The sequence below is a fragment of the Sciurus vulgaris genome (genome assembly GCF_902686455.1).
Source record: "Sciurus vulgaris genome assembly, chromosome: 9".
NCBI classification, from domain to species: Eukaryota; Metazoa; Chordata; class Mammalia; order Rodentia; family Sciuridae; genus Sciurus; species Sciurus vulgaris.
The window spans coordinates 101,136,087-101,151,536 of NC_136469.1; the positions used below are offsets into that span (position 1 = coordinate 101,136,087).

The 15,450-nt window shown below is 43.7% G+C and overlaps 1 protein-coding gene and 1 long non-coding RNA gene across 3 annotated transcripts in view; one reads left to right on the plus strand and one right to left on the minus strand.

Moving 5' to 3' along the window:
• The window catches only part of HOPX (HOP homeobox), a 31,772-nt gene extending 18,075 nt beyond the window's left edge, over nucleotides 1–13,697 (plus strand). Inside the window, exons 1-3 of one of the 2 annotated variants that reach the window (XM_079154775.1) lie at nucleotides 5,269–5,390; nucleotides 5,602–5,758; nucleotides 12,923–13,697. In XM_079154775.1, the coding sequence (XP_079010901.1) occupies nucleotides 5,615–5,758; nucleotides 12,923–13,000 (222 nt within the window). In that variant the 5' untranslated portion in view covers nucleotides 5,269–5,390; nucleotides 5,602–5,614 and the 3' untranslated portion in view covers nucleotides 13,001–13,697. Of the gene's footprint in view, nucleotides 1–5,268; nucleotides 5,391–5,601; nucleotides 5,759–12,922 lie in introns of those variants that run through there. The other variant, XM_079154776.1, reaches the window with a different exon arrangement.
• Nucleotides 3,852–5,092, minus strand: LOC306670177. Its single transcript, XR_013766341.1, has 2 exons — nucleotides 4,863–5,092; nucleotides 3,852–4,272 (listed from the first exon to the last, which is right to left on the minus strand). It is a non-coding gene; the product is annotated as an uncharacterized lncRNA (long non-coding RNA).
• Nucleotides 13,698–15,450: the final 1,753 nt, after the last annotated feature.

Here is a 15,450-nt window from a genome sequence, read left to right on the forward strand (position 1 = left end):
CAATTTTAAAGTAATAAGTGCATATAGTACAAAGTTTGGAAAAGCAGAAAAGTATAAAGAAGAAAACTCCTTGGATCATTCATCGTTGTGCAATATAACCACTGTTAACATATTGTTATTTATTTCCTCCATTTTTTTAGGTGTAAAGATGGAATCAATATACCATTTAAAATTTTTTTCAACACTAGAGACTGAACCCAGTTTCTCACACATTAGGTTAACACTCTCTCACTATGATACAACGCCAGTCGTTTTAATTATTATTATTTTATTTTGAGACAGGGTCTCGCTAAGTTCCCCAGGCTGGCCTCAAACTTGCTATCCTCCTGCCTCAGCCTCACAAGTTGCTATGATTATAGGCAAGGGTCACTACTCCTGGCTTCAATAGAACATTTCAAAATATATTTTCCTACTTAGATTTAGAATCTTGCTTGCCTAAAGGCAGTAATGATGCTTATGTGTACATAAAGCATTTTGAGTTGAATGTTCAATTTTAAGTTCTATTAACCACATTATCTACATAAAGTATAACTTAAATTTTAGCATTTTACTCATTGGAAATTTTAAGGCATTAAAGGGGGACAGTCAAACTCAGGGTTGCCAAATCTTTTCCACTGTAATTTTTAGCTTCTACGTCAATTAGAATAAATAAATGTGATAGGATAGGGTTTTTCTTTTGATGATCTGCTTTTTAAAACTCTGATCTCAATGTAATAGTTTTAAAAAAGTTTTATTTCTGAAATTGTTTTCTCTTTTAAATTCTTTTTTTCCACAATTTTTTGTTGGTGCATTATAGTTCTACCTAATGATGGGATTTGTTGTTACATATTATTTCTGAATTTTTGAAAGTGCAGTATCTCTCTGGCTAATGTAAGTTTAAAGGACTTTTTCCCATTTCTGACCATATATACAAAATATCAATATTGTGATGCTCAAATTTTTCATTCTGATATGCACTTTAAAAACTTTTTTCCTTTAAAAATACTCAACTTACCATCTCCTTAAATGTTAATGATATACATTAATGATATACAACATCAGAGCAGGTATCAGGCATAAGAATTTCTAAACATTTATAATTGACTTTCATGATTAAATTGCAGAACCTTGTAAGAACTGGAATACTTTTCATTTCTCCGATACTGGGTTCCTAACATGTGATTCTGATTGGGGAGGTCTGTGGTGGGCTTGCACCTTTCCACAGGTAATTCTAAAGCCTGTCCAGGCTGGCCATCTCCTGCTCTTAGTAACTTAAGGACACGAACCACCAGTTTTATATTCAAAAGAACAAAGTTCCACCTTCCACCTCCAGCCTTTGTGCCGGCCTGGGGAAACAGATCAATGTTGCACCCCCTTTTGACAAAAAATGTTTCTTTTCTTTTTGGGCAGGGCTGGGGATAGAACACAGGTGTAGCATGCTGGGCAAGGTTCCATCACTGAGCTACAGTCCCAGCCATTCTTTTTATTTTTTTTAACTGCTCAATGTTTTTTTATTACTAGTGCTTTTAGGGGAAAAAAAAAATGGGAATATCAATGAAAATAAAACAATTACACATCTCTAGAAACACCTGGTTCACCAAAGATAATCTTAGTATCTACTTACTAACTCCTGGTATCAGGATTACATGACAAGATTTGCTGAGTGCAAACAAAGATATAGGTAAATTCCCAAGAAGAGGGAATTTACACATCTTGTAAACATCTACCATTCTTTTCTTTTCTTTTTAAATATATTTTAGTTGTAGGTGGACATAGTACCTTTATTTATTTTTTTTTTTATGTGGTGCTGAGGATCGACCCAGGGCCTCTGGCATGCTAGACAAGTGCTCTGCCACGGAGCCCCAACCTCCAGTCATTCTTTTTGTCGATTTCTGAGACACACTGACAGCCTGGGTGACCCCCCTCCTAGTTCTCCAGATCAGGCCAGTAGGTGATGAGTGGGAAGTCCTCTTCCCTTCCAAAGACCCACCACTTTGGGGAAGTGGCCACACATCATTTTTCTCACTTAGGAAAATACAAAATGTTTCAAGAGCCCATTGCTTACGGGGAGTTCACAGTGAACATAAAAGAAATATAGGCGAAAGAAAATTGGGAGAAGGTCCTGAAGAACCATCCATCTGTGTGTTTCCCTTTGGACTGGTTCACCATAAGCCTCTGTTTGGGGGAGTATCTACTGTTGATAATCTTTATTTATTTATATTTAAAGAATCAGAAGCTTATTATTTTCAAACCATAGTTTATAACCAATTTGTAAATGGGCACTGAAATGCAAAATAATGTCAGTTGATAAAAACAATGACAATTCACAGTAGGCCTACATCTTCCATGATCATATAACTGCAGAACTCTTTAAACACAAAATTTAACTACTAGAACCAGAAGTTGAAGGTGTAGATAATCTTTGTTTCTTGGTTTGATATTAGTGGCATGACAAAGGTCAGACTAGCTGGGAAAAGATATCGAAAAAGGTAACCAAAGATTACCAGCTGGTAGCACTTTCTGTGAGGTAGTTTATAAAGGTAGAAATAAGGTTGTCAGGTTGACACAACAGTCTACTCTGTCATTGGAATTAAATTAGGAAAAACCCAGCAATTTTCACCTAACCTCTCTCTTTTTTTTTTTTTTCCCGCGGCACTGGGGATTCGACCCAGAGGTACTTTACCACTGAGCCTCATATCCAGCCCTTTTTTTTTTTTTTTTTTTTTTATTTTGTCACAGGATTTCACTAAGTTGCATAGAGCCTAAGTTACTGGGGCTAGACTCAAACTTGTGATCCTCCTGCCTCAGCCTCCCAAGTCACTGGGATTAAAGATGTATGCTACTGTACCCATTAACCACTTTACAATATTTATGCAATGACTTGCCCAAATCATGAAAGAAAAATACAATCACAGGACAAATTACTCTTTGAATGTTTCATAAGATGTGAATAACCACAAAAACAAAACCTGTGCTAAGATTAAAGTTTAAATAGCTTTAAAATATTTTTAGTTCTTTTTTCTGAAATTGTTTAGACTACTTTAAAAGAAACTTCTCAACAGTTTCCTTATTGGAAACAGTTGAGAAGCTTTATAAGGCCAAGGTTACCAGGGGATTCAACCCAGTTTGATTTATGCAGTAAGAGGGAAAGAGAAAAGAAACGAAGCAAGAGCAAACATCTGTCAATCACCAAGAGCTGAAATAATAGAGATTGAGCTTTGCAGAGAAATAACAAATATATCTGATGGTCGAGATCTTTTGCCTACATTTCTAGAAACTAAGCAAGTTTGTTTTGGTGTACCTTGGAGAAGTAGGTGCTGTCAGATGGCCCTCCCACAGATCTTAACCGCCAACCAAAGCCAATGGCCTACTGCCAACTAACCCAAGGCATACTTTAAAGTCAACCAGGACCTCCCCATGAAACCTCAAACAAAGTCCTCTAACAGGAAGCCACAGAAATCTAATAAAATAAAATGCACCTGACCCCATGTACATGAGCAGTCCTTGAGTTATATAACACCAGGAACAAAAAGAATGGGAGAAGTATCTGCAGGACAGCCCTTAAATCTGAATCCAGTTTTGAAATCTAGTATTTCTGAACTGAGGATTCTACAAAGAAGCAGTAAAGATCCTCGTGGCAGAGCCAACGACAGTGTCAAGTGGAATTAGATGGAAACTTTCTGGAGCAAGAAATAAAATTAGAGGCAGCAGTCTCCCTGTTCTGTGCTCTTTTAGTCAAAATAAGCAGTGTAGGTGGTTTCAGTGGGCCGCTGAAACAGTGAATGGGACAGTTTGTGCCCATTCACAATGACAAGCCCCCGCCTGCATTTAGACTGTTGGTCTCTTGATTTTTTTCTTTTTTCTTTTTCCCCCCACCGAACTGAAGACAGACTGGCCTGCTGAGAAGGGGTGAGCCAAACATGGGCTAAATCCAAAGCTAAGGCTTTCCTTTCTAGTGTGCTGGTCACTAATTGGGCAGTGTTGGGAAAGTTAGCCATCCTGTATCTCATTCCTCTGGACTGTGACAGGAGAGACCTGCAGGAGGTAATTTTGAAGCTCTTTCCAGCTCTGAAGTTGTGTGTTGAAGATAACTGAGAACTGGGTGCAAATGGGAGGTGCTGTTTCTGAGGAGGCTCGACTCCCTCCTGCCTCAGCACTAAGACAGGAATTGCTGGGGTCGGGGAGCACAGTTCACTAAAACTCATGATTTCTCAGTGAGGAAGTAAGTGATTTCAATGTGACTGGCTCACAGTGTTACAGCTTCTTGCCTTGCCTGAAGTCCCTTCAGGTGACCTAGAAGAGAGGAAAATGAATTTATTTAGGAAGAAGATGCAGGTCACAGAAAAGGTTGTAACAGTACTGGGTGCATGATGCAGGCAGATTAGTGGAGTGTGGCTCATCCCCAGGCACAAACCACATCAAAACCTACTCAGGATTGTGCTGGATGATTTTGCAATTGTTTGTTAAAACAACAAACCAACGTGATTCTGTGATTCCCACACTTCTGTTTGTCTTTTACCGTCAGCAACCGACAAATCCTGACAAGTCAAGAATATCTTATAGGCTCACTTTCTACACCTGGGTACATCTTAAATTGGAAAAGGGGGCACATCTGCCAATTTTCTTTGTCCCAATTTGAAGGCTGCTTAGGTATGGAAAGAAGGTTGTCCCAAACCTGGGTAATGATTGGCTTTAAAAGAAGGGTGTAATGTCATTTACCGTGAACCTATTTTCCTGACTTTATAATGAGTCTATACTACCATCACAAAGGAAGTCTGAGGTTTTAAATGACAGTTGACTTTGATCCTTCTGGGTGCCTGCTTCATCTTGGAAGTCATCACAGAGGCGGGTGGGGTGGGCGGTAAATGAGGTGAGCTCTTTACCATTTATTGTGAGGTACTGGCCTGGCGACTGCAGTCCTGGGACTCACGGATCGCGCGCTAGAGCGGGCGGGACAGTTGGAGGAGGAGGTTGCAGGGTGCAGAGTGACCCAGGCAAGCCCCGCAGGTGGCTCAGTCTCCCATCCTAAATCCCCGCTCCTCTATAAACTCGTCTTCATCTCTAAAATGGAAAGATCTTAAAAGCGCATCTCCACTTTCGAGGTAGCCCCTGTGGTATGGGAAGTTTTCCTGGAGGAAGTGCGGGTGCGCCCAGACCGCGCGGGGAGGCGTGGCCGCCGCGGACTCGGGAAACCCACCCACCCCGCGTCTGTCCTCGTTCCCCGGGGAGCTCCCCCTCCCGGGAGAGAGCTCTTAAGACGATTTTTCAAAAGCACCTCTGCGCTCCTCCGCTTCTTCCTCGGAGAGGGCGGGAGGGGAGGGCGCGGTGTCATCTTCTCGGCACCAGCCTCGGCAGGGTCGGGGAAGTCGCCGAGGGAAGTCCGGGGAGGCAGGAGGACGCGCCGCGCAGCCGTAGGACCCCTTGGGCTCCCGGGGAGGGCGGCCCCGGGGAGGGCGCCCGCGAGCTCCCGCTGCTGCCTGTGGCCACGGGGCACTCGTGCGGCCGGGCAGAGGGAGGGGACAGCGGGGCCAGGGGTCCAGCCGCGACCCGAAGAAGCTCGGCCCCTGCGGTGCTCCGTGCCCGCGGCCCCGCTCACGGCAGCCGCTTCCCCCTTCCCCGCAGCCGCACCGGGACCATGTCAGCGGAGACCGCCAGCGGCCCCACCGAGGACCAGGTGGAGATCCTGGAGTACAACTTCAACAAGGTCAACAAGCACCCGGACCCCACCACGCTGTGCCTCATCGCGGCCGAGGCCGGCCTTTCCGAGGAGGAGACCCAGGTGAGCGCCGCATGTGCCCGGGGCGCCGGCCCTGCCAGGCCGGAGCGGTCCCGGTGGCCTCCATTCTCGCGCCCTCGCCCGCTGGCCGGTGGTTTAGAGCCCAGCTCCTGCATCGCTCCCACCACCGCAAGCGCAGCTCCCTGGTTCCCAAGGGTTCCCCGTCTGCCCTGTACGCTCAGCCCGTGGTGGCTGCCCTCGGATCTGCGAAGGCACCGTCCACCTTTAGGTCCCCTGGCTTTTCCAGTCTCTCCCACAGCCCGGGATAAATTCTGTCCTCCCTCGGGGTTGGGGGCAGCATTGGTCGCCTGCTCTTGTTTCGATTTCCCCGGCTCGCTATTCCCCTCCAGGGTGTTGCTCGAGACCTTCAGGAACATCTATTTTCAAAGGGGACGTCACAGTTAGAAGGAACCTTAGAATTCAGCTTTCAATTCAGTCCTCAGATTTGGCAAATGAGGAAACTGAGGCCCAGAGGAGAGGAAGTTGTTAGGATGGCATGGGTCGTTAAGCGTGTTCTCTCCACTGCAGCTCGCCCGGCTTCCCCTTAGCGGCAAAACTCAAATTGTACCTAGCCAGGCAGATCTGGCTCAGATAAAAAAAAAATCCCTGGTTCTGAGGTTTTGAGTCTTTCTCTGAAGTTTTCCAGGAATGTAGACATTTGACATCATAGCTGCAGGGAATGGCAGCACATATCCCCTTAAGTGCTCTGATATTTTTAAGAAGTCTCTTATCCCCCAAATTGATTAGAGAATGCAACACTTGAATATGCAGTGTTGGGGCCTTTAGCTGACTTTTTTTTTTTTTTTTTTAACCCTGTCTACACTCTGGCTTCTATTTTCCCTTTGGTCATGAAAAGACAATTTGTTACGGATGATAAATTACTTGGAACTGAGCTAGCATCACTTGTGGGAACCCAAAGCACTTGACGCCTCTAATCTCAAAGCTAAAGCAAAGACACTCTTATTCTTCCCATTTTCTAGAGCACCAGGGATTCTGTCCTCTCTTCACCATGCTCATTTGAAACTTAAACCTTATAATAGATGCTCCCGGGATCCTAGGACCAAGACCCTGGACCCCAAATCCAAAATGATTTCTGCTAATTAAGCCAGAGGCACTTTGGAAAATTTGCCCATGGTTAATCCTCTCCTTCACAGATCAAGTAGAAAGGCAGACATATCTGTTTCTAGCAAATGGAACAGCTGTCTGACTAACCAGAACCAGAACTAAGTGGAAGGTGATTTATATTGTAACCCAACTCTAACAACTCATGTTTCTTGGAACCCCCTGAGGAGGCAGGCTGCTGAAGTTTAAGCATTTAAAACCCCATGCTATATTTAGAAAAGAGGAATGATCATAAAGACAACTCATCTTTTATGGCTGTAGTATTCTGTGGGGACAGTACTAACAAGGGATGGTAACCCCTTCTCAGCATCTGATTCTCCCGCAGCAAGTTAGCATCAATCCCTGTATCTGTAAAGCAGAATAATTTTGTTAATATTTGTTGTTCATATTTGTGTGTGTGTGTGTGTGAGAGAGAGAGAGAGAGAGAGAGAGAGAGAGATGGATGCTAGGTATCAAACTAGGTATCAAATCCAGGGCCTCAGGCATTTTAAACTTGCACTCTATTCTACCACTGAACTACACCCCCAGCCATATGTGGATCTTTGGAATGGATAATACTTGCCATGTGTTGTTGGAGGAATCCTCTAAGTATTAAGTTATTTTCTACATTACCATAAGGGTAGGTACTGTTAGCCCAATTATCTAGATAAGAGAACTGAGGCTTAGAAAGGTTAAGAACTTGCCCTAGATCACAGTTAGGGGGCAGCCAAGTTAGGACTTAAACCCTGGAAGTCGGGTTCCACAATCCAGACTCTTGACCACCATGCTGTGTTGTCTCCACAGAGGAGGGATGGAAACAACTGGGTGAGTCGGAGGGAAGGACTGAAAAGTCATATTTCTTTCTGGAAAAAAATTCATGCATTAAAAAAGATCACTCTAGGCCATAGTCATAGTCAACCATTCCTCCAGAGCCACCTAAAATTAGGGAATTAAAACTAAATCTGGATAGGGACAGGAAGCAAGAACACCTGCTTCTTTCTGTGGTTGAGGTCCACAGTGCAGACACCTGCACATTAGATTCATCTGCCCCTCTCAGGCGGCCTTTTCTCTACTCCCTCTCTTCTGCCATCCTCAAATCAACAAATGGTAGACCCAGCCCTGACATGGAGTGGGTGCGGATGAGTCAGCCCATAGCAGGGGCCCCTTGGCTTCCTCTTCCTGCCATGGGGCCAACACCTTCTTCCTCCCTGCGGCTACCACAGCTCAGCCTGCCTCTGTCTTCCTGCCTAGACCTGCAGGGAAGCATCTGGAATACAGAGCTCAGAAAGAGACAGTTTTGCAAGTTTCAGGAAAGAAGATCCCTAGGTACCTCAGGCCACCTGTCCTTGGTCACTCCTTACTGGATGGGGTCTCATCTTCCCAATCCTTCTGCCCCCCAACCCTACCATCTTCATGAGTACGGGTAGATGAGAATGGTTCTTTAATCTCCTCAAACAATATATACATTTTTTAAGGTGTCTTCTACAAAAAGAAAAGCATCTTTTGGAGATATAATGTCTAAGGATGAACTTTTAGACATTCATGAAATTATTTTTATTTGTAGCAGTTCTTTCAGGGACCTTGGAATAGCTCCATGGAGGCCACGGCCCACCGCACCTACATATAAGCAGGATCAGTATCCCCACATCCCTGTCTCTCTTCTTCAGCAGTGTAGCCCTTTTCCATGCAAGGTCCAAAGCCAAGATAATATTCATCACAAAGGCCTGGATCTTCACACTACCCTAGTACCAAGGACCTCCAGAGATAGAATTGTACTTAATTTTCCTAGAACAAGTAATACTTTAGAACAATAAAAATATGCATTAGATACTCTTGTGAGACAGTTCCTGTAATGACTCACTGCTGATGCTTTGACAGGGGCAAGAGGAGCTGAAAGGTGGAAACATTCTCTGACTAGGGGTTTTGTGGACTTCTTTTTTGTTTTTTTCCTCCACCCCCTCCTCTTGGATAAGTCTAGTAATATACTGACATCCTAACAAGGTTTGAGGGAGGTACATCTCTCACAATGGCGAGAAAACCCAGTCATCACACTTATGAACCAACCACAAAAGAACCTGCAGCTCTCTTTATAGCTGTCCCATTGAGGACAAAATTCTCTGCTATGGGGGTTGGGGGGGGAACCTGCAGTAATTCAGAGCAACATGAAGGGTGCTTTAATTTTTTAAGTTGCATTTACAGGGATCCTAGAATGATTTTTTCCTCCTCTAGAGAATAACCTAAACACCACCTACATTTAAGTTACTTGAAACCTTACAGCATCCAAACACCTCTTTTTTATTATTTTGAAGTCAGTGTTAGAAGGAACTGGGAAAGCTCTTTCATCAGCCCCCTGGGAGTCTAGGATGATCTAGTGTTCTCTATTTCACACACACACACACACACACACACATACAACCATACAATTCAAGCGCAGTGTAGTTGGCATTGGTTCTTGGAGAAGTTTCCAGTATTCTTTATCTCCTCTTGATGTTTTGGGTTTGTTCCCAGAACCCAGTGGTTTTTAGTTGTTGGATGTTTTATCTGTTGAATAAAGACCTCTAAAGGTCTCCCAGTGAAAAGAATGAAATGTTAGTTGCTAGAGAAAAGGACAGGAACAATGTTATTTTGCCCTAACCCCTCCCATCCCAATGTCTCATTATCATCTGTTCACTCAGAGTAAATAAATCTCCATCAGTGGGCGAGGGTAATGAGGGCATGCATTTATAAGCAAGCAAGGGCTGAATATCTTTCCCAGGGGATGGCAGAAACAAAGGCGAGAAGGACAAAGCCAGGTGGAAAATCAGCACTGATATCTCAGACACAATAAGATTCAGCTGAGGTGGGGGGAGCAAATGAAGGATTTAATGGTTTTTTTTGGACAGCACCTGGTTTGTTAAATTTTCCTGTATATATCTGATTTTAAAATCTATATCTTCAGAAATCAGTTGAGCTTTTCTGGCAAATCCTCCCATCCCGCAGTGCTGGGGCTCAATTGGTTAAGCATTTGGATGCCAATTTGCAAATTCACAGCAAATTCACAAACGTGGTCCAGGGTGAAGCAATTTTCAGTAATGCCATCAATATTCTACTTTGCTCCATAGTGTAAAGATGTGGGTGATTCCTTTGAATGGGGCCAGCTCAACCATTTTGTCTTAAATGAGTCCTGATAGAGTAAGATTTTCGTCCTCTAGGTTTTAATTAGTCAGTCTTTAAAATGCTGTGATTTATTCAGCTCTAGTCACTGGAAATCCTATTTAATCAGCACTTGTAGCCTCGAAAACCCCCACAGGGCTACCTCATTAATGAAGCTGTTGTCGCGTTGTGCTCAGGCCAGAACCCAGAGTTAACTGAACACACATATGGATTCCAGAAGAAAATGTGCCCACCTTTCACAGAACTTGGGTTGAAAGCACCAAAGTTATGTGAGCTCTCGTCTCAAGATTAGTGATTCCCAGGAGCGAAATATGACATCCAGGGAGCAACACCCAAAGAAAAGGCTTCCCTTTCCTCCTTGCTGGCCTCTGCTCTGACTTTAGATTCCTTTTCTCTGCAGCCACCCTCCAGTGTAAAGGATAGGCACCTGAACTTGGCAGCTGTGTGTGGCAGTGCAGCGGGAGTTGAGGTGTGGCCCTGTGATGTTCAGCCACTTAGCACTGACACGGAGCCCTAAACCATCCTGGGGCCTCACCCTTTCTAGTGCTACAGCCTGTCCTCCAGGACTTGCTCCTTAGAAGCACTTCTGCTTCTGTGGGTTTTCACCCTCTCTTCTGATCTTGGGCTTACACTAAACTCCCTTTCAGTTCCCTAGGTCTCTGCAGAGATGAGATCTTCTCTGGTTTGGCCCGAGAGCCTGGCCCATTGGTTCTGGGGTTGAAACTGCACCTGAGCAGCCATCAGGTAGCGCTAAGCATGAGCCCCTCTAGATGCTTCCCTCTGCACCGCCTCTGTTAGCACATGGCAGGTCTGGTGTCTGGGAGCTGGGCTGTTTCTGTTTCTTTGCTGTCCTTCATCCGCTTGCCCCTGGAAGGCCCAGAGAGCTCTGAAGAGACAGTAGGAACCCCCTAAACTTGTTTCATTTATAGAAGAGCTGACTGATGGTCTATTTTTAGGGACTTTTTTCAAGTTTTCAAAACTAAATAGTTACAACAGAGCTTCCTGGTGGCAGAGCCCAGTGCTGCAGAGCCCTGGGTGGCCACCTCCCCAGGCAGCTCCCTGTTTACACCAGTGTGACAGGCACCACCGTCATTCTCACAGTGTGCCCTGACATGTGAGCGGCTGGGAAGCACAAAGGAGAGCAGAGCACGGGGAACCGACTTCCTTATCGAGCTAACTTCTCTCCAGTGTGGATCAGCTTGCTGCTCTGTTTCCTCGCTACTCCTGCTTCAAAGGTTTTTTTGTTTGTTTGTTGGCAGTATTAGGGATTGAACCCAGGCATTCATGCCTGCTAGGCAAAGGCTCTACCACTGAGCTACACTCCCAACCCTTTTTATTTTTTCATTTTTGAGATAAGATCTCACTAAGTTGCCTGACTGGCCTCCAACTTGTAATCCTCCTGCCTCAGCCTCCAAGTAACTGGAATGACAGGCATGCACCACCATTTCCTGGCACATTTGTTTTCTTAAAATCCCAATTTCCTCCTGATCAACCTGGTTCAGACCCCAGCTTTATTCCCCAGCATGCTTCTCCTAACCTCTCACCCACTCCATTGCATAACAAAGGCAGCTACTGGCTGAGAGTGTAACATAATGCATTATAACACATAAAAATGTCTTCCCATGTACTAGGTCTAGAAGCATCCCATCCGGGAGCTTCTCTGATCATGGTCACTTCTGTGAAGTATGAATATGTGGGTCATACAGAACTGGAAGGTTCTAGTAATCTGCTAGGTCTTCTCCACCTTCTCTCACTGCTCAGGGGCCCTGGATCAGGAAAGATGGGGCTGACCCACTCCCCATATTCCTGAGTGCTCCCAGGTTGTCTAGTGCTCAGTTACCATTCATTTTATTCATCAGATTATTACTAATTAATTACTCGGTTTACTTGGTATGAAATCAGTTACACTAAGGATAATGAATCAATCAATAAAAATAAAGATATGGTATTCAGTGTCATACCGACAGCCCAAAGAAAACAAATGAGTCACTAATGATTGGGAATTGGTGAGCTGAATTGGGTGTAGTGTAATTGAACAACACATTGTTTGCTTTGAATTGATAGCAACTGAAATATATAAACTATGAAAATAACTACAGAAAAGTAAAAATAAAAAATAGACATGCAAAAAAATTCTTACTAGTTAGCTATCAATGAGCAAATCCCACAGTAAGATCAACCATAGAGATCTATCTGGGCATCAAAGAAGGTCTTTAATTCCTTTTATTCATTCAACAAACATTGAGTAATCTCTAACTCTTGAGACTTCGTTGGGGCTAAGATGCAATGGTGATGATACGGGTGAGTGTGTAGACTAAAAAAAAAAGTGAATAAGCCAGGCACTGTGTCACACGTTCATAATCCCAGTGACTCAGCAAGCCAAGGCAGGAGGATGGCAAGTTTAAGATCAGCCTCAGCAACTTGTAAGACCCTATCTCAAAACAAAAAATAAAAAGGGCTGGGGAAGTAACTCAGTGGCAGAAAACTCCACTGGTTCAATCCTGAGAACCAAAAACAAATAATAAACAAACAAAAAAAGTGAATCCACAAGCAAAAAATAAAAATAAAACATTAAAAGTTCTGTGAAGGTAACAAAGTACTAAAATACATAAGGAGAACCTACTTTTGATAAGAGTGGTCAGGAAGACTTCATCAAGAAGGTTCTACGCAAGCTGGAAACTGTACATCACAAAGAGATCATCATATAAAGAATACAGCCCATTCTAAACATAGGGAATGACTATGCAAAGGTCCGGAGACAGAAGTTTGGTGCCACAGTGAAAAACATCCCCATGGGCCCATCCCTTGCTTCCCTCCTTCCCAACTGGGCCACAAGGCTGTGTTTTAGAAATTAAACAGGCTTTTCAGTTTCTCAGTATGTGATGGATAATTTTGCACATTTCTTTCTTCCAGAAATGGTTTAAACAGCGCCTGGCCCAGTGGCGGCAGTCGGAAGGCCTGCCCTCGGAGTGCAGATCTGTCACAGACTAAGGAGGTAGCAGGCACCGGCAGCTTACCTCCATGAGGTCCAGCTGCTGATTCTCCACTGCATCACGCCGTTTTGATTTTTCAGTGTAACGTTGTATGTTCCTTTGTTAGCTATCCTGCTATTTAACACAATGTTGTGTTTTGTTAGGTGTACATAACAAGAAAATAACAACCGGAAGCTAACCACAGCTTCCGTGTAAAGCAGTGGCTTGGCTGGGAACATGGTGTGGCTTGCATTTCCCTCCGGGTTGAATGTTAGATGGTGTGAATGCCATCTAAGTTTGCTTTTGACCCTTACCTCCCAATGACAATTTGCTTTTACCATCCATTTCAAAACAAGCAAGGCCTCTGTTGAAAAGATAACATGACGGAGGGGGAAAAGCATTTCCTTCTGAATCTCCTTACCTAAGTTTTTCTCCTTATGTTTCATTTAAACATTGATGATTGAGTGAGAAGACAGAGGTGTATTTGAGTCGTTCAAATTTTATAAAACAGTTCCTTGGCATACACCTGTATTAATTTGAAAAGAACCCAGTTAGGTTAGAAGAAACTTTAACCAAAATGCAACTCCAAAAACTCAAAAAGTCTTGAATTTACCTTATTTAATGCATTTGTTAAGTTTATTTTGCTAAATATAATGAACTGCTTTTTGTCTTTAAAATGATATTCTAAATAAAACCTTAACTTTTTGTTGAAAATACACTGAGTCCTTTGCAGATTTTTTAACCTAATAAGAAACATATCAAAGAGAAACAGAAGAGTTCCTCCCAGGAGCTGAGAGTTGTCATTTTCCAAGCTCTTGCTTTTCAAAGTGTGGTCCAAGGCCAGTCATCAGCATTAGTGGTGAGCCTGTGAGATAAGCAGAACCTCAGACCCCAATCCAGATATGCAATCAGATTCCACATTCCTACTGAGGTTCTCTGATTCACAGCCCATGCGGACCAGGGAGTGGGTACCTGTTGGAGGGATGTGCTGGCTGCAAAATAAAAGCTATGAAATTTATATATCAAGACAAAAGGCAAGAATATTTTTAAAATGGACATAACTGGTTGAGCCATCCAGAAAGGTCTGGCTGTAACAACGAAGAAATTTGCAGGCCGGGGTTGTGACTCAGTGGTAGAGTGCTTGCCTCATACGCATGAGGCATTGTGTTTGATCCTCAGCACCACATGCAAATCCACAAAATAATATAAAGGTATTGTGTCCATCTACAACTAAAAATATTTTAAAAAAAGAAACTTGCACTCACTTTATTTACAGCGATACAGATCAAAGGGGATCATCAGTAGGTAAAAGGTTTCAGAGTGGGAGAAGTCTTGTTTTGGTGCTTGCTTCCCAGTGTGGCAGGGTCTTGCAGTAAACAGGTTGTTTGGCGTTTGGTTCTTACTGAGTTACTCCAATCCCCGGGCTGTATTAGAACTTGAACTGTGAGCTAGAACAGGGTCCCAGCTTGAGATGGGCATTCGCACACCAGGGGTTTTCTGCCTGGGAATTCCCATAAAACGGGGCTCCAATGCTGGTCATTTTACACATGGCACATAGATGGCTTCCCGCAAGTTTCCCCAAATGGTTTGTATGTAAAGGAAAGTTTAAGCAGCACTGTTTCAAAGGACACCACTGTCAATTTGCATCCATTTACTATGGTAGCACATTCAATGTCTTAATGGTCTCTCCAGATGGTGTCAGATTGCATGGAATAGATTAACCAAATAGGCATTTTTGTTTGCGTACTTGCTTAACTGATCATTTTTACATAAAATGTCAATAGGTAGGTAATCCTGGGCTGTTAGAGTAGTTCCCTAAAGTTGTCAAGGGTTTAGGGTCCTTTTGTACTCACTTTGCTATCTTTAGCACTTGGCTCCAGTGTGCAGGGATGCTGGGGCTAAATCTGCATTTCAATGAGAGGGGAGGGGGAGAGTGCAAGTGCTCAAGCAAAGGGCAAATGCCAGCCAAGACTTTCCCTTTAAAAAAGGTTTACACACACACACACACACACACACACACACACAGATTGCCTGGAACTCCCCACCTAGCAGTTTTCATCTACATCTCATTGGCCAGAGTGGGTCACACAGCAACCCTACCTGCAAGGGAGTCTGGGAAGGCGAACATTTGTAATTGGGCCTATTGCTACTTGAGCGAAATTGGGATACAGTTGCTAAGAAGGAAAGGGGCTGGAGATGTAGCTCAGTGGGAGGGTGCTTGCCTCCTGGACCTGAGGCCCTGGGTTTATCCCTGGCACTTGCAAAAATAAACCAACAAAAAAAGCAAGAAGAAGGAGCTAGGTATGGTGGAGCACGTTTGTAATCCTAGTAATTTGGAAGGCTGAAGCAGAGAGATCACAAATTTGAGGCCAGGTTGGGCAACTTAACAAGACTCTGTCTCAAAATTTTTTAATTTAAAAGGTTATGGATGTACTTGGTGATTCAAGTGCCCCAGCATTCAATCCTAGT